The sequence below is a fragment of the Capricornis sumatraensis genome, chromosome 2 (assembly GCF_032405125.1).
Source record: "Capricornis sumatraensis isolate serow.1 chromosome 2, serow.2, whole genome shotgun sequence".
Lineage (NCBI taxonomy): Eukaryota > Metazoa > Chordata > Mammalia > Artiodactyla > Bovidae > Capricornis > Capricornis sumatraensis.
In genome coordinates this window covers 21,722,478-21,741,550 of record NC_091070.1, presented here as the reverse complement: position 1 = coordinate 21,741,550, position 19,073 = coordinate 21,722,478, and the positions used below count along the sequence as shown (strand labels likewise).

Below are 19,073 nucleotides of genomic sequence, written 5' to 3'. Positions count from 1 at the left end.
TAATTTGCAAAGCTGAGGCATTTTTCATTTCCATTTCCCAGAGTAGAGCATAGTCAAATGCTGAAAGGACAGTCTTCTTTCCTAGTAATTTATTCATTAGTTTGAATTGTGGAGTTCTGAAACTAAGGCTCTCAAATGAAATGATGGTCCGGTGCAGTTTTACCCTTATTTTTGTCCTTTCTTTGCAGTAAAACTTGACATTCATGATTGTTTTAAGCAAAGGTGACTTTTATGAATTGTTGAGAGAGAATGATGAAAAGACTAATTACTTGCCATGTCAGAGCTGTGTTTCCGTCTTGTGTTCTCCATACTCTGACAGTTGGTCTCAAATGAATGCTGTGATTAGCAGTGCTTTGGTGAGTTTAGTAACTTGGAAAAGACAAACTCTTAGAATAGCTCAATATTAAACATTAAAATAGGAACACCAGCTGTTTGATGTCCTTTTCCCAAAATGCTTCAACCACATTCTCCTGTTGCCTCCTATGTCTTCATAGGATGTGTAGAAATATTATTTTAAAGAAGAAAAGTTGAGGTGCTGACTTGTTAACTAATTTGAACATGGAGTTAGTTCTGCCTCCCAAGCCAATGCCCCAACCATTGGAGCATTTTTATACAAGTTTTATAGTTGTATACCATTAGAACGCAACCATTGGATGCGTTCAGAACTCTCTCAGTTTGTAAGTCATTAATAGCCATCCAGAATGTGTGAAGGGCTGACCTGGCCTAGATGCTTAGGGGATTCCCCTCTTGCTGTAGGGCAAGTATTAGCTGGTGCTGACATTGTAGCTATAGTTCCCCCATTTTCAGTAGAGACACAATAGATATGGGTCCTTTCTTTTCTTCCCAAACAAGGAGCAGGTAATATTTCTACTAGCTTTTCAGCTAAGAACCTCCCTTAGAGGCAGTACTTGTGTGTGTATAATCCCATAGCTTCACAGTTGCAGCTTCAGTAGTATTTCTGAACTAATACAGCCATTGTTATTTTTGCTAACCTCATAAAAGAAACTAAAACAGAATAGAAAAGGCGAGTACGTGATACGCTGTTAAAATTATTAAAAGTTTTTCATAAGCAACATAAATGCCCTCTTGTAGTTTTAAAGATTATTTTTCATACTGCCGAGACTCTAAGAAGGGTACATTGCTGCTTCAGGAAATTTTGAAACATAATCCTTTATATCCTTTATGTCAAGATACGGTCTCCTAAGGAAATCTGAGTAAAAAGTAAAAACTGGTATTAGTGGATTAAAGCCATAGATCATTTATGGCATTGATTCTAATGATGGTTTCATAGATGTGTACTTCCAAATACATAAAGTGGTATACGTTAAATCTCTACAGCTCTAGTATGTCAATCTTAATCGAGCATTTTTTTTAAACTAGAGGACATTTTAGTATTAAACTAAATGTTTTTTCATTGTATGAGTACTACATGTTCATTGCAGATAAATGAATGTTTTATAAATTATATATTACATATTATGTTTATAAACTATAAAGACAAAATTGTTAATGTTTTACACTTGTTCTGCTTATGTGTATACTTTTGCAAAGGAACTATGAGATTATCAATACGTATTGTTTGCCAGCAGTTTTTTCCTCGTAGCAATGTATCATGCCTTTTTAAAAAATTAATTAACTTTATTTGTTTTTGGTTCTGCTGGATCTTTGTTGCTGCACGGGCTTTTTCTTGTGAGTGGGGGCTGCTGTTTGTTGTGGTACACGGGCTTCTCATTGCGTTGGCCACTAAAGTGTCTGCCTCCAATGTGGGAGACCTGGGTTCAATCCCTGGGTCAGGAAGATCCCCTGGAGAAGGAAATGGCAACCCACTCCAGTATTCTTGCCTCGAGAATCCCATGGACGGAGGAGCCTGGTGGGCTACAGTCCACAGGGTCGCAAAGAGTCGGACACGACTGAGTGACTTCACCTCACCTCACCTCAAGCATGCAGGTTGCAATAGTTGCAGCTCGCAGGCTGTAGAGTGTGGGCTCTGTAGTTGTGCCACACGGGCTAAGTTGCCCCGTGGCATATGGGATCTTACCGGATCAGTGATGAAACCCATGTCCTCTGCATTGGCAAGTGTATTCTTAGCCACTGGACCACCAGGGAAGTCGTGTCATTATCTTCTGTATCCATGAGTAGACCTCTGTCATAATTTTTAATTGCTGAGCTACTATCATTTTCACTTTTCACTTGGTGCTCTGATGAAGTATTTAAGTTTATTAGCTAATCTCCTTTCTTGGACATTTAGATTATTTTCAGGTTTGCATTCTTAATATGTACAGTGGCCATCTTTTCATAGTTCTTTCTTTCTTAGGAAAATTTCTAGACATTACCAAATTGGGGTGCAGATAGGTTGCAGCAGCTCCCAGTTCCTCCAGTTTAAGATGAGTATGCTAACTTCTCCCTGTTGTGGGTAGTAGACAAGTTTTCCCACATCGCTGCCAATCTGGTAAGCTTAAAAATGATATTTCCTTGTTCTAATTGGCATTATTATTCATGAAGCTTGGGCTTCCCCGATGGCTCAGCAGATGAAGAATCCACCTGCAACCCAGGTGAAGCAGGAGACAAGAGTGTGATCCCTGGGTCAGAAGACCCCCTGGAGGAGGGCATGGCAGCCCACTCCAGTATTCTTGCCTGGAGAATCCCGTGGACAGAGGCGTCTGGTGGGCCACAGTCCATGAGGGTGCAAAGAGCCAGACACGACTGAAGGGACCGAGCACACTTTGATGAAGCTGACCCTTTTTCATATTCACTGGCCATGGTAGAGTTTGGCCTCACAAATAAGCAGCTCACCGTCTTCATTGCAGATACTACCGAAACTTTTCCCCTGTTTAGTTATCAATCTTTTCAACAGCTTATGTTTCCTTTCCAGGAGCGACTAAAGCTGGTGACTGTTTTGGGTGCCGGCCTCCTCTGTGGAACTGCACTGGCGGTCATCGTGCCTGAAGGAGTGCACGCACTTTATGAAGATATTCTTGAGGGTGAGAGAGAGATGGACCTTCTTTGAGCTATGTTATTGATGTGGAGGGCTCAAAAGAGAAGCTTGGTGATATTTTTTTCTGAAAACAGTTCACACGTTTGCCATAGAATATATGCCAAAGCATATCTTTTGATGTCTTTGACAATAAACACGTCAGTAGCAGTTTGTGAATTGAATGCCTCAGTCCACGGAGATTTATTTGCAATAACACATGAATTGCGGGCTTTCTAAGAATGACAATCATTCTTTTTAATGCCTATGCAAAACTTCCAAGTTCCTACATGACAATGATTGTATTTTTAGTGTTCTTTAATTTAAAAATATATATATATAGAAAGATAGATAAACACATTTGGATTCAAGGACTCCTTTAAAAAAGTTTTTTAACCATTTTGTTTTTAAATTTTGTGCGTTTATTTATGGCTGTGCTGGGTCTTCAGTGCTATATTGACTTTTTCTACTTGCTGTGCACAGGCTTCTTGCTGCAGGGGCTTCTTGTTGCAGAGCATGGAGTCTAGGCATGCAAGCTTCAGTAGCTACAGCACATGGGCTCGGTAGCTGCAACTGCCAGGCTCTGGAGCACAGACTCAGTAGTTGTGATACACAGGCTTAGTTGCTCCAGGGCATGTGGGATCTTCCTAGACCAGGGAGGGAACCCATGTTTCCTGCATTGGTAGGTGGATTTGTTACCACTGAGCCACCAGGAAAGCGCCTCAAGGACTGTTTATAATGGACCTTGTAGATAATGAGGACTTCTGTAGTAAAGGATAACTAAGAAACAGTGTCAGACTTTATTTTTTAGGGCTCCAAAATCACTGCAGATGGTGATTGCAGCCATGAAATTAAAAGACGCTTACTCCTTGGAAGGAAAGTTATGACCAACCTAGATAGCATATTCAAAAGCAGAGACATTACTTTGCCGACTAAGGTCTGTCTACTCAAGGCTATGGTTTTTCCTGTGGTCATGTATGGATGTGAGAGTTGGACTGTGAAGAAGGCTGAGCGCCAAAGAATTGATGCTTTTGAACTGTGGTGTTGGAGAGGACTCTTGAGAGTCCCTTGGACTGCAAGGAGATCCAACCAATCCATTCTGAAGGAGATCAACCCTGGGATTTCTTTGGAAGGAATGATGCTAAAGCTGAAACTTCAATACTTTGGCCAACTCATGCGAAGAGTTGACTCATTGGAAAAGACTCTGATGCTGGGAGGGATTGGGGGCAGGAGGAGAAGGGGACGACCCAGGATGAGATGGCTGGATGGCATCACTGACTCGATGGACATGAGTCTGAGTGAACTCCGGGAGTTGGTGATGGACAGGGAAGCCTGGTATGCTGCGATTCATGGGGTCGCAAAGAGTAGGACACAACTGAGAGACTGAACTGAACTGAACTGAAGAAATTAAAGAGACCTCTCCTGACCCTAATAACAAGCAGAGAACAGTACAGCTACAGAAGAGTAAATGCTGGGCGGTCAGCTTCATTTATTCGTCTGCTAAATGATTTGGTCCTTTATGTCAGCTGGGAGGCATACTTGATTCAGATTCGTGATTCAGCAAAATCAGATTCCCACCTGTCAGGAAACGTCCCACTTGACTGAAACCACAAATGTTATATTGGTGAGCTGACTCTTCAGATGCCAAGAGTCTGCTAGACTTTAAGAATAGAATAAAGAAGTCAACGCCTTCCAAATTTCATACTGCTGCTGCTGCTGCTAAGTCACTTCAGTCGTATCTGACCCTGTGCGACCCGATAGACAGCAGCCCACCAGGCTCCCCCGTCCCTGGGATTCTCCAGGCAAGAACACTGGAGTGGGTTGCCATTTTCTTCTCCAATGCATGAAAGTGAAAAGTGAAAGTGAAATCGCTCAGTCGTGTCCGACTCTTCGCAACCCCATGGACTGCAGCCTACCAGGCTCCTCCATCCATGGGATTTTCCAAGCAAGAGTACTAGAATGGGGTGCCATTGCCTTCTCCAAAATTTCGTACTAGTCACAACATAATAAATATTTTTTCAGATGTTAGTACAGAAAAAAAACTGTGTCCTATATTCAGAGGGATGATGCTCATATGCCTTGGGTATGAATATGGTCATAGTGGTAAAGTGGGGATCATGGGGGTTAGTGCAAAGTAGGACAGAGGCTGAGGATTGGTCAGCCTTAGGAGGAAAAAATAACAAATTAGGAGACTTAGAGCAGTGGTTTCCACTCTTTATTGATCATATATTCTATTGAGAAAAAAGATAATACATGTGCTATTGCACTGATATACTCTATATTATAAAAAACACTCCTTAAATAGAAAATTTTGGAAAATGAGATTTAAAGTAACAGTATATAGATCAGTATTTCCTTTCATGTTCTAGTGGATCATCTTGAATTTTCCTGGGTGTGCTCATTCCACTGTGGAAATTACTCTGCTGGTGTGCTAGAAAATATTCAGACTGTGATTAAGAGACACTTAAAATTTGTTTTGCTTGGCTTTGTGCTAAGAATTATGGGTGGTAGTTGTTTGCTAAACTTGTCTGATGATAAAAGTTTCTTGAGGGAGGAGTGCATTTTAAAAGTACAGTTTTCTGATCCCCAACCTAGATTATTTAATCAAAATCTCCAGGGAAGATATTTGGGTATATCTAATTTTAACAAGTTGTCAAATGATTCTTATTAGACAAGTTTGGGAAACACTAGAGTAGGGGGAAAAAGTGCTTCAGCTTTAGGTTTTTATTTTTTTTATTTTTTTTGCTGATAGTTTTATGGGATAATAATGTATATACCATATTTCAGGTATAGTTTTAAAGTTTAATGTAGCTACTGTGTGTTGGGTTGCTTTCCTTTATTTTCAGTTTTCCTTGTTTTGGCCCAAAATAACTTTGTGCATTCATTTGAAAATAGATACATGTGCTTTAGAAAAATAAAAAATAAAAAAAATTAAAAAAAAGAAAATAGATACATGTGCTTTATAAACATATTTTTTGAAAAATAAGCATTCTGATCTCTTTAACCTTTTCATCACAGATTATTCTCCTGCCCCAAGCCAATCATTAAAAAATCTTTTAAGGGACTTCCCTACTGGTCCAGTGGCTAAGATTCTGTGCTTTTACTGCAGAAGTTGTGGGTTTGATCACTGGTCAGGGAACGAAGATCCCACATACTGGTTGGCCTTCATAAAAAAAAAAAGAAAAGAAATATTTTACAACTATTTTCACTTACATATTTTATATTCAAAAGGCAAAAAGATATGACAGTGAAAGATGAAGCCCTCAGGTTAGTAGTTGCCCAATATGCTATAGGAGATGAGTGGAGAAATAGCTCCAGGAGGAATAAAGAGGCTGAGCCAAAGCAGAAACGATGCCCAGTTGTGGATGTGGCTGGTGGTGAAAGTCAAGTCCAATGCTGTAAACAACAATACTGCTTAAGAACCTGAAATATTAGGTCCATGAATCAAGGTAAATTGGAAGTGATTAAACAGAAGGTGGCAAGAGTGAACATCAACATTTAGTAATCAGTGAACTAAAATGGACAGGAATGGGCAAATTTAATTCAGATGACCATTATATCAACTACTGTAGGCAAGAAGCCCTTAGAAGAAATGGAATAGGCCTCATAGTCAACAAAAAGAGTCCGAAATGCAGTTCAGTTCAGTTTAGTCGCTCAATCCTGTCCGACTCTTTGTGACCCCATGAACTGCAGCACGCCAGGCCTCCCTGTCCATCACCAACTCCCGGAGTTCACCCAAACTCATGTCCATCGAGTCAGTGATGCCATCCAGCCGTCTCATCCTCTGTTGTCCCCTTCTCCTCCTGCCCCAATCCCTCCCAGCATCAGGGTCTTTTCCAATGAGTTAACTCTTCACATGAGGTGTCCAAAGTATTGGAATTTCAGCCTCAGCATCAGTCCTTACAATGAACCTGTAGGACTGGTCTCCTTTAGGATGGACTGGTTGGATCTCCTTGCAGTCCAAGGGACTTGCAAGAATCTTCTCCAACACCACATTTCAAAAGCATCAATTCTTTGGCACTCAGCTTTCTTCACAGTCCAGCTCTCACATCCATACATGACCACTGGAAAAACCATAGCCTTGACTAGACGGATCTTTGTTGGCAAAGTAATCTCTCTGGTTTTTAATATGCTATCTAGGTTGGTCATAACTTTCCTTCCAAGGAGTGCCATGTGCAGTGGTTTTGGAGCCCCAAAAAGTAAAGTCTGTTTCCACTGTTTGCCCATCTATTTGCTGTGAAGTGATGGGACCAGATGCCATGATCTTCGTTTTCTGAATGTTGAGCTTTAGGCCAACTTTTTCACTCTCCCTTTCACTTTCATCAAGAGGCTCTTTAGTTCCTCTTCACTTTCTGCCATAAGGGTGGTGTCATCTGCATATCTGAGGTTATTGATGTTTCTCCCAGCAATCTTGATTCCAGCTTGTGCTTCTTCCAGCCCAGAGTTTCTCATGATGTACTCTGCATATAAGTTAAATAAGCAGGGTGACAGTATACAGCCTTGACGGACTCCTTTTCCTATCTGGAACCAGTCTGTTGTTCTGTGTCCGGTTCTAACTGTTGCCTCTTGACTTGCATACAGGTTTTTCTCAAGAGGCAGGTCAGGTGGTCTGGTATTCCCATCTCTTTGAGAATTTTCCACAGTTGATTGTGATCCACACAGTCAAAGGCTTTGGCATAGTCAATCAAGCAGAAATAGATGTTTTTCTGGAACTCTCTTGCTTTTTCAATGATCCAGTGGATGTTGGCAATTTGATGCAGTAATTGAGTGCAATCTCAAAAATGATAGAATGATCTCAGTTCGTTTCCAAGGCAAACCATTCAGTATCACAGTAATCCAAATCTATGTCCCAACCACTAATGATAAAGAAGCTGAAGCTGACCAGTTCTATGAAGACCTACAAAACTTTCTAGAACTAACACTAAAAAGATGTCCTTTTCGTCATAGGGGACTGGAATACAAAAGTAGGAAGTCAAGAGATACCTGGAGTAATAGACAAGTTTGGCCTTGGAGTACAAAATGAAGCGGGGCAAAGGTTAACAGAGTTTTCCCAAGAGAATGCACTGGTCATAGCAAAACACCCTCTTCCAACAACACAGGAGACAACTCTACACATGGACATCACCAGATAGTCAAAATCGAAATCAGATTGATTATATTCTCTGCAGCCAAAGATGGAGAAGCTCTATATAGTCAGCAAAAACAAGGCCTGGAGCTGACTATGGCTCAGATTGTTAGCTTCTTACTGCAAAATTCAGACTTAAATTGAAGAATGTAGGGAAAACCACTAGGCCATTCAGGAATGACCTAAATCAAATCCCTTACAATTATACAATGGAAATGACAAATAGATTCAAGGGATTAGATTTGTTAGAGTGCCTGAAGAACTATGGACAGAGGTTCATGACATTGTACAGGAGGCTGTGATCAAAACCATCCTCAAGAAAAAGAAAGGCAAAATGGTTATCTGAGGAGGCCTTACAAATAGCTGAGAAAAGAAGAGAAGCAAAAGGCAAAGGAGAAAAGGAAAGATAAACCCACCTGAATGCAGAATTCCAAAGAACAGCATGGAAAGATAAGAAAGCCTTCATAAGTGAACAATGTAAAGACATAGAAGAAAACAACATAATGGAAAAGACTAGACATCTATTCAAGAAAATTAGAGATACCAAGGAAACATGTCAGGCAAAGATGGGCACAATAAAGGACAGAAACGGTATGGACCTAACAGAAGCAGAAGATATTAAGAAGAAGTGTCAAGAACACACAGAAGAACTTTACTAAAAAGGTCTTAATAATCTAGATAACCACAGTGGTGTGATCATTCAACTAGAGCCAGACATCCTGGAGTGTGAAGTCAAGTGGGCCTCAGGAAGCATTACTATAAACAAAGCTAGTGGAGGTGATGGAATTCCAGCTGAGCTATTTCAAGTCCTAAAAGATGATGCCGTTAAAGTGCAGCACTCAGTACGCCAGCAAATTTGAAAAACTCAGCAGTTTCCAAATTGCTGGAGTGGATTGGAAAAGGTCAGTTTTTATCCCAGTCCCAAAGAAAGGCAATGCCAAAGAATGTTCAAACTACGTCAAAATTGTGTTCATTTCATGTGCTCGCAGGGTTATGCTCAAAATCCTTCAAGCTAGGCTTCAGAAGTACTTGAATTGAGAACTTCCAGATGTACAAGTTAGATTTATAAAAGGCAGAGGAACCAAAGGTCAAATTGCCAACATCTGTTGGACCATAGAAAAAGCAAGGGAGTTCCAGAAAAACATCTGCTTCATTGACTACACTAAAGCCTTTGGCTGTGTGGATCATAACAAACTGTGGAGAATTCTTAAAGAGATGGGAATACCAGACCACCTTACCTGCCTCCTGAGAAATCTGTATGCAGGTCAAGAAGTAACAGTTAGAACCAGACATGGAACAACAGACTGGTTCCAAATTGGGAAAGGAGTACGTCAAAACTGTCTATTGTCACCCTGCTTATTTAACTTTCATACAAGAGTACATCATGAGAAACGCTGGGCTGGAAGAAGCACAAGCTGGAATCAAGATTCCCAGGGGAAATATCAATAACCTCAGATATGCAGATGACAGTACCCTAATGGTAGAAATCGAAGAGGAACAAAAGAGCTTCTTGATGCAGGTGAAAGAGGAGAGTGAAAAAACTGGCTTAAAACTCAACATGCAAAAGACAAAGATTATGGCATTTGATCCCATCACTTGGCAGCAAATAGATAGGGAAAAACTGGAAACAGTGACAGACTTTATCTTCTTGGGCTCCAAAATCACTGCAGATGGTGACTGCAGCCATGAAATTAGAAGACGCTTCTTGGGAGGAAAGCTATGACCAACCTAGACAGCATATTAAAAAGGAGAGACATCACTTAACCGACAAAGGTCCACATAGTCAGAGCTATGGTTTTTCCAGTAGTCATCTATGGTTGTGAGAGTTGGACCATAAAGAAAGCTGAGAGCCAAAAAATTGATGCTTTCAAACTGTGGTGCTGGAGAAGACTCTTGAGAGTCCCTTGGACAGCAAGGAGATCAAACAAGTCAATAAAGGAAATCAACCCTGAATATTCGTTGGAAGGACTGATGCTGAAGCTAAAGCTCCAATATTTTGGCCACCTGATGTGAGGAACTGACCCACTGGAAAAGACCCCGATGCTGGGAAAGATTGAAGGCAGGAGGAGAAGGTGGCAACAGAGGATGCAATAGTTGGATGGCATCACTGACTCAATGGACATGAGTTTGAGCAAACTCCAAGAGGTAGTAAAGGACAGGGAAGCCTGGTGTGCTGCAGTCTATGGGGTTGCAAACAGCTGGACACGACTGAGCAACTGAACAACAGCAGCATTTACTCTTTTTGGCATGAATGACTATGTTTTGTCAAATGCATTAAGTCAAAATACAGAACAGTTCCATCGCCCTCAGCTCCTTTTGTACTCAGACTTTTCCTCCGCTCCCAATCTTGAGCAACCTCTGATCTCCTCTGTGTCTATCGTTTTGTCTTTTCTCAATGTCATATATATGCAGCCTTGTAGTCTTTGGATCTGGCTTCTTTTAGTTGGCTTAATGCAGTTGAGAAGTCATCCTGTTGTTTGGTGTATCAGTGGTTTATACCTGCTCCAATATTCTTGCCTGGAGAAGTCCCTGGACAAAGGAGCCTGGTGGGCTACAGTCCATGGGATCACAGAGTCGGACACGACTGAGTGACTAATACCCACACCCCGTAATGTGTGAGAGTTCCAGTTGACTCCCTTCCAAACATTTTTGTTGTCTCTTTTGTTTTAGTTTTTTATTTTAATCACCCAAATAGATGGGTAGTGTTGTCTCTGTGTATGTCTGTGTGTTTTGATTGATTTGACTATGTTGAGTCTTAGGTGTAGCATGAGGGATCTCCCATCTTTGTTGCAGTGTGTGGGATCTTGTTCCATCAAACCTGGGCCCCCTGCATTGGGAGTGTAGAGTCTCAGCCACTGGACCACCAGGGAAGTCCTTTTCTGCTCTTCAGTTATTGTAGTTCAAACCAACTTTTCTGCAAACTTTGAGAAAGGAATTTGTGTACACGTAACTACAGCCTATGGTTTAGTTCTTCTGTGGACCTTATAATTATGATAATTACTAGCAGGTATTTTTTCAGAGCTCAGTATACCATGTTAACTAAGTACTCTGACACTTTAATAAGCAGTATTAAGTACAAATTAATGTGAAAAGGAACTTCTCACATACTCTTCTACAATTATAGCTCTAAAATCACTGGACTTAGATGATTATCTGTGTTCATGTGAGGAAACAGTCTTTCTGTAGAAACAGAAGTTTTGGGAACATAGTTTATTGAGTACTGCAGTACTTGTTTACTATGGAGCTAATGTTTGAAACCACCAAAATTCTTTTAAAGTAGAGGGTTAAATCTGCTATTATATTAACATTTATCCTATCATCCATTAATAAAAATGGAGCTCTTTAAGGCTCTTATATATTATATATTAATTATATAATATAATTATAATTATATAATATATACTATAATATAATTGTATAATATAATTATATTATTTTTATATATATTATTTACTTTCAGGACTCTGAAATTGTTTTATTGTTCAGTACTGTATCTGACCAGATATTCACTCCAGATGTTTCACATGTTCATATACATCTCCTCAATTAATTCCATTTAACGTACAACTATGTTCCTGAACATTTCAGTCAGTTTCAGTTCAGTCGCTCAGTCGTCCCCTGCCCCCAATCCCTCCTGAACATTTAGTGAGCACTTAACCACAATACCAGGTATTGTGTGAATATATCGCCTAATCATTCACAACAACCCTCTAAGGTGGATATTGCTTTATAGATGAGACTTTAGAGCCCCTGAGAGGTTAAATAATTTGCCCAAGCAACTCAGCCCGTAGGTTTCAGGACCAGGATTTGAACACAGGCTGTCTCACTCTGTCTGAAGTCTATACTTTTAATGACACTCTGCTATGTGGTGAACATTGTAAGGAATTTCATATCACCAAAACATTGTTTATCTGCTAAAGAAATGTAAGTTTCCTACCCTATAATGAGATTTTTTTTCCTTTCAGAAATAGTATTTTAATTAAAAAGATTCATTAACATCCCTTTAAAACATTAGTTTGACTATAGTCAGTTTTCTCTTTTACATGATAAACAGATAGTAAGTAAGAGCTGCTCTACCCTATTGGGCTTCCCTGGTGGCTGAGACCATAGAGAATCTGCCTGCAGTGTGGGAGACCCAGATTCAGTCCCTGGGTCGGAAGAGCCCCTGGAGAAGGAAATGGCTACCCTCTCCAGTATTCTTGCCTGAAGAATTCCATGGACAGAAGAACCTGGCAGGCTACAATTCTATGGGGTCGCAAAGAGCCAGATGCCACTGAGCGACTAACACTTTGACTATTACTGAAAACACATCAAGTGTAAAGAACTGTCTGTCTTTGCCCAGGAAAAAAAAAAAAGGTGTATAATAAAAATCTGTAAAGGTTATAAGATATAAGTAGAAGGTAAGAAATTTAAAACAATCAATAAAGGCCAAAAATATAAACATCAAAGCTGGGGGTCACCCTTCCCCACAAAGAAACAGATTACCTGAAGGTTTGATTCTTAGAATGCTTTGTCCTTTGTAAATGTTAATCTGAAGGAGTTCTAGTGAATGTCTTCAAAGGGTAAATTGATTCTATTATATTTATCAATAATTTAACATATGTGTCCGTAACATAAGAAGGCTATATACCATACTGGTGGAGCTTATTGGAAGAGTTCCTGTATGAGTATCTAGGGAGAGAATTAAGCCCATAATGATTTGCTGAACACTCTGTTAGTGGCATGAGAAATATATGACTGATGAGCAATATCCAGTGATAATACTGGGTTTATATACTTTGCAGTGGGAAATGTGACATGGAACATGTATTCATTACCAACCAGTGCCCTATGTGAAATAGACACAACAGTAAGAACCTGAAAGTTCTTTCAAGAATGAGTAACATATGTACACAAATTTTAATTAAATATCTGGGTGTTAAAATTTTGTATTTTATTTTCGTATAGTTGATTTACAATGGGTGTTCATTTCTACTGTATAGCAAAGTGACTCAGTTATACATATGTATATTATTTTTCATATTCTTTGCCATTATGGTTTATCACAGGGTATCGACTATATAGTTCCGTGTGCTATGCAGTAGGCCCTTGTTTCTCCATTCTATCATAGTTTGCATCTAATCATCCCAAACTCCCAATCCATCCCTCCCCAACCCCTCTGCCCCTTGGCAGTGAGAAGTCTTCTCTATGTGTGTGAGTCTGTTTCTGTTTCATAGATAAGTTCACTTGTGTCATATTTTAAATTCCGCATGGAAGTGATGTCATGTGGCATTTGTCTTTCTCTTTCTGATTCACTTCACTTAGTATAGTCTCTGCCGCTAAGTTGCTTCAGTCGTGTCTGACTCTGTGCAACCCCATAGACGGCAGCCCACCAGGCTCCCCCGTCCCTGGGATTCTCCAGGCAAGAACACTGGAGTGGGCTGCCGTTTCCTTCTCCTAGTATAGTCTCTAGGTCCATCCATCTTGCTGCAAATGGCATTATTTCACTCTCGTATGGCTGAGTAGTGTTCCGTTATATATATACACCACATCTTGTTTATCCCTTCATCTGTCAGTGGCCATTTATGTTGTTTCCATATCTTGGCTAGTGTAAATAGTAAATCGCTGGTTTTTGAGATCTCAGGTTTTGCTGGGTTGAGTTTCATGTCCTTCAGTATAAGAGGAAGGGTGGATGTGTTAATACTGAATATCCAGATCTCATTACTAAACTGTTAATGTGCTAACAAGTCATGGGATTATCACTCACTTTAAAAAGCTTTTTTGTTTTGTTTTGGCTAATGCTTGCAAATAAAACCAATAATGCCTACCATTCATTGTATATAATCCAGTAAATATTTTATGTTTTTATATATAAAATTAAATTCCACTTAATTATAAGTATTCAGATCTTGTATGGAAACCTTCAATCAACAGCACACTTACTTCAAGTTTTACATAAATATTTTATATATATATATAAAAAATAATGTTCCTGACATTTATTTGCCACAGTTTTATTTATACATAAAATTAAATGTTAATTCTTTTAAAGTGCTAATATCAGGAAATTATATACTTATATTAGTGAATGCTCAAAAAATGTTAGAACTCTCTCTTTAATTTACCTCCAGAGTATGAGATGAAAATCATCAGTGGCAGCAGAGTTTTCCTTAAAAGCAGTTTAGGTTTGCAGAAATGTAGTTTATTCAACGTGAATCTGTTTAATAACATAGCTGACCCATTTATTCAGTATTATTTTAGATCAGAACCTGGTATATTAGAAAGTAGTTTTATTGTGACTCATAAACTTGACTCCGAAGGCTATGCCAAGAGTTCCAAAATGATTTAGATAAAGAAAGCATTGTTAGGATAAGATATAGGTTCTTATACTTACCTAAATTGAAAAATTCTGTACCTTATTATTAAGGGATGTGAAAGTTGGACCATAAAAAATGCTGAGTGCCGAAGAATTGATGCTTTTGAATTGTGGTACTGGAGAAGACTCTTGAGAGTCCCTTGGACTGCAAGGAGATCAAACCAGTCAGGCCTAAAGGAAATCAACCCTGAATATTCATTGGCAAGATTGATAACTAAAGCTGAAGCTCCAGTACTTTGGCCACCTGATGCAAAGAACTGACTTATTGAAAGAGACCCTGAGGATGGGAAAGACTGAAGGCAAAAGAAGAGGGCGGCGGAAGATGAGGTAGTTAGATGGCATCACTGACTCAATGCACATGAACTTTAACAAACTCCAGGAGATAGTGAGGACAGGAAAGCCTGGCATGTTGCAGTCCAAGGGTTGCAAAGAGTCACACATGACTTAGCGCCTAAACAACAGTGAAGGGAAATAATGTTGGTCATCCTTTGAAAGTTGTGATTAGGCTTGACATTTAATTTCAGAGCTATGGATACCCCCAAAGTAATTGCCTTTGAAAATTATTATACAACTGTTCACAAATAATGGTATGACTAACACCCTCTCTGTTCAGTTCAGTTCAGTCGCTCAGTCGTGTCCAACTCTTTGCGACCCCACAAATTGCAGCACGCCAGGCCTCCCTGTCCATCACCAACTCCCGGAGTTCACTCAGACGCGGCATCCATCAAGTCGGTGATGCCATCCAGCCATCTCATCCTCTGTCGTCCCCTTCTCCTCCTGCCCCCAATCCCTCCCAGCATCAGAGTCTTTTCCAATGAGTCAACTCTTCACATGAGGTGGCCAAAGTACTGGAGCTTCAGCTTTAGCATCATTCCTTCCAAAGAAATCCCAGGGTTGATCTCCTTCAGAATGGACTGGTTGGATCTCCTTGCAGTCCAAGGGACTCTCAAGAATCTTCTCCAACACCACAGTTCAAAAGCATCAGTTCTTTGGCACTCAGCTTTCTTCACAGTCCAACTCTCACATCCATACATGACTACTGGAAAAACCGTATCCTTGACTAGACGGACCTTTGTTGGCAAAGTAATGTCTCTGCTTTTGAATATGCTATCTAGGTGGGTCATAACTTTCCTTCTAAGGAGTAAGCGTCTTTTTAATTTCATGGCTGCAGTCACCATCTGCAGTGATTTTGGAGCCCAAAAAAATAAAGCCTGACACTGTTTCTCCATCTATTTCCCATGAAATGATGGGACAGGATGCCATGATCTTAGTTTTCTGAATGTTGAGCTTTAAGCCAGCTTTTTCACTCTCCTCTTTCACTTTCATCAAGAGGCTTTTTAGCTCCTCTTCACTTGCTGCCCTAAGGGTGGTGTCATCTGCATATCTGAGGTTATTGATATTTCTCCTGGGAATCTTGATTCCAGCTTGTTCTTCTTCCAGCCCAGTGTTTCCCATGATGTACTCTACATAAAAGTTAAATAAGCAGGGTGACAGTATACAGCCTTGACGTACTCCTTTCCCAATTTGGAACCAGTCTGTTGTTCCATGTTCAGTTCTAACTGTTGCTTCCTGACCTGCATACAGATTTCTCAAGAGGCAGGTCAGGTGGTCTGGTGTTCCCATCTTTTTCAGAATTTTCCACCCTTTAATGAGGTGTTAACCCACCTTTGTACCTCAGCTCACTTTAGCATAACCTTTCACCTAATTTAACACATATATCTGTTACCTATTAAGTCTGGATTTATAAAGAATCATGTACATAATTATCTTAAAAGTGGAAGTTTTTCAATCATTTTCAATTCTTTGTGACCCCATGGACTGTATGTCGCCCACCAGGCTTCTCTGTCCATGGAATTTTCTAGGCAAGAATACTGGAGTGGGTAGCCATTTCTTTCTTCAGAGGCAACTCAGGGATCAAACCTGTGTCTCCTGCATTGCAGGCAGATTCTTTACCATCTGAGCCACCAGGGAAGCCATTCTAAAATATAAGACTAAAAGATTGTGTTTTATTTTGATTTTAAAAAATCTTTTTGCATTCGAAGGAATTAATTGCCTAACTTTCGAAATGAAATGTCACATTAAAAAATTACAGAAGTGTGAGGCCATTTTTTTTTGCCTTCAAAATCTATTTGTTGAGTATATACTCAATTTATGGCCTTATATTGATTGTAAGAGTTCATAGATCTACAATATAGCTTCTGCCTTCAAGAATTCACAGCCGATGGAAAATGAATAAATTAACAGTCAGTGACAGCAAGGGCTGGCAAACTTTTTCTAAAAGGGCCAAATAGTAAATATTTTAGGCTTTGTGGGCCATATGGTTTCTGTTGCAGTTACTCAGCTCTGCTGTCATAGCATGAAAGCAGCGATAGACAGTCTGTGAACAAATGAGCATGGCTGCATTCCAGTGCAAATTTTATTTACAAAACTAGGCATGAACCCTTGTCCTGTAGCTTGCTGCTGTCTGAATTGTAGTATAGTGATACAAAACTTATGGCTGACACACACCAGTCTGCTGGATATGCATGAGGAGAAGAGGACACGGAAAATGTCAAGGAGGAAGGAGCTTACAAGCTGAGTCTTGAGAGACAGGCTGTTACCCAGAAGTAGCATGGAAGGCCCATGGATTCATGAACTGCAGACTAAACAAAGGCAGAGATGAGAGCTCATTTTGTTAAATATTTAGTGGGGACCTTTTAAAAAGGTAATCATTCAAGTCCTTTCCAATAGCATCTTTCTAAGTAGTATTGAAAATTGTAGGTACCAAAATTCTGTGACTGACTTCACATGTGTAGTTTCTTTACATTTATAAATATGAAGAATTGGTTTTGTATATTAAAATGGAAGCATACCAAAAATTGCCTTGTCTTTAGAGAAAGTCAAGTGTTTTACTTCGTTTATTTTTCATTCTCAAGGCCATGCTAATTATTTGACAGTGTATAGTTCATTGATTTTTCACAAACCAAGCACCCTTATGTTACCATGAGGCCACATTTTAATTTAAATTAAATTGGACATTTAAATTGTCCAACACTACCAATCAAAATTCTTAGACTGCTTCTCTCATAAACGTAATGATTTTTCATCTCTGAGCTTTCAGTCAGTTCTCTGGCTTAAAATCCTTATTGCTAACAATAATTTTGCTTGCTTGAAGAACAGCGTGGGCATACTCTGTGTGCCCACCTTTTCCTCCTAGACCTGTCTAGAGTTTGGTTCTCTTTAATTGATCACTGCAGTGTAGGCTTCTAATTTCCAGGAAATGCCTCTTATTCCAAAATCATCTATTTATTCATCTGAAAGTCTCTCTTTACCTCCATCAGTGCTTCCAAACTGAATGTAGCAACTCAGTGGATCTTGGGATAAATTTAGTAGGTTGGGCTTGTGACTGGCATTTAAGAGGAGCATAAGGGAGGGACAAAGAGAAGGAAATTTTTTTGTGTTGTAACCATTGTAAAGTTGCAAAGAGTCATACAACAACAACATCAGACAAAATGCATAACACTGGGAACAAAACAAGGCTGTCTCCTCTCAACCACTTGTACTTAACATTGTACTTGGAGTCCTAGCCAGATGCTAGTTTGCAATAAGGCCAGAAACAAAAAGATAAGGCATAAAGATTGGCAAGAAGTAAGACTATCTGTTTGCAGATGACATGATCACCTATGTAAAAATGGTTAAAAATTTTAAACCTCATAGTATCAAATGTTGACAATGGTATGGAGCAACTAGTACTTTCAGACATTGCTATTGGATATGTAAACTGGTACAACCACTTTGGAAAACAATTCGAGAGTTTTATCTTTTGTTATGTTTAGTCACTTCAGTCGTGTCCAACTCTTTGTAACTCTATGGACTGTAGCCCACCAGGTTCCTTTGTCCGTGGAATTTTCAGGAAAGAATACTGGAATTTCCTCCTCCAGGGGATCTTCCCGACTCAGGGATCAAACCCATGTCTTTTATGTCTCCTGCATTGGCAGGCAGGCTCCTTACCACTAGCACCACCTGGGAAGCCCATTTTCTTTTATAAATATACATATACCCAAAAGTTCTGATCCTAGGTATTTACTCAAGGGAAAAGAAAACTTGCATCCACAGAAAGATTTCTATCTGGACTTCTCTGGTGGTCCATTGGTTAAGCATCTACCTGCCAATGCAAGGGACATGGGTTTGATCCCTGGTCTGGGAAGATGCCACATGCCACAGGGCAACTAAGCCCGTATGCCATAGCTACCGAGCCCACGCCCTGGAGCCCATGCACCATAACTACTGAAGCCCAGGTACGTCGAGGCACAACAAGAGAAGCCCCTGCACCACAACCAGAGAGTAACCCCTGCTTCCTGCTGCTAGAGAAAGCCCACCTGCAGCAGTGAAGACCCAGCGCAGCCTAAAAATAATACAAATAATTTTTTTTAAAAGAGAAAGACTTGTACCTGAATGCTCGTAGAGACTTTATAATGGACCAGTGTTGGAAATTACCTAAATGTCCATCAGTAGCTGAATGGGTAAATAAGTTGTGATATGTCCATACAATGGGACATTATTCAGCAAAAACAAGGACCAAGCTACAGATACATGCAAAGCTTAGATAAATCTCAAAATATTCTGCTAGTCAAAAGAATCCT

General features: G+C 39.8%; 1 protein-coding gene across 3 annotated transcripts in view; it reads left to right on the top strand.

The window, feature by feature from the left end:
* SLC39A9 (solute carrier family 39 member 9) overlaps window positions 1–19,073 on the top strand; it is a 49,571-nt gene that overhangs the window by 15,501 nt on the left and 14,997 nt on the right. For all 3 annotated transcript variants that reach the window (XM_068964096.1, XM_068964095.1, XM_068964094.1), the window contains exon 2: window positions 2,873–2,981. In XM_068964096.1, coding sequence (XP_068820197.1) covers window positions 2,873–2,981 — 109 coding nt within the window. The remainder of the gene's footprint in view (window positions 1–2,872; window positions 2,982–19,073) is intronic.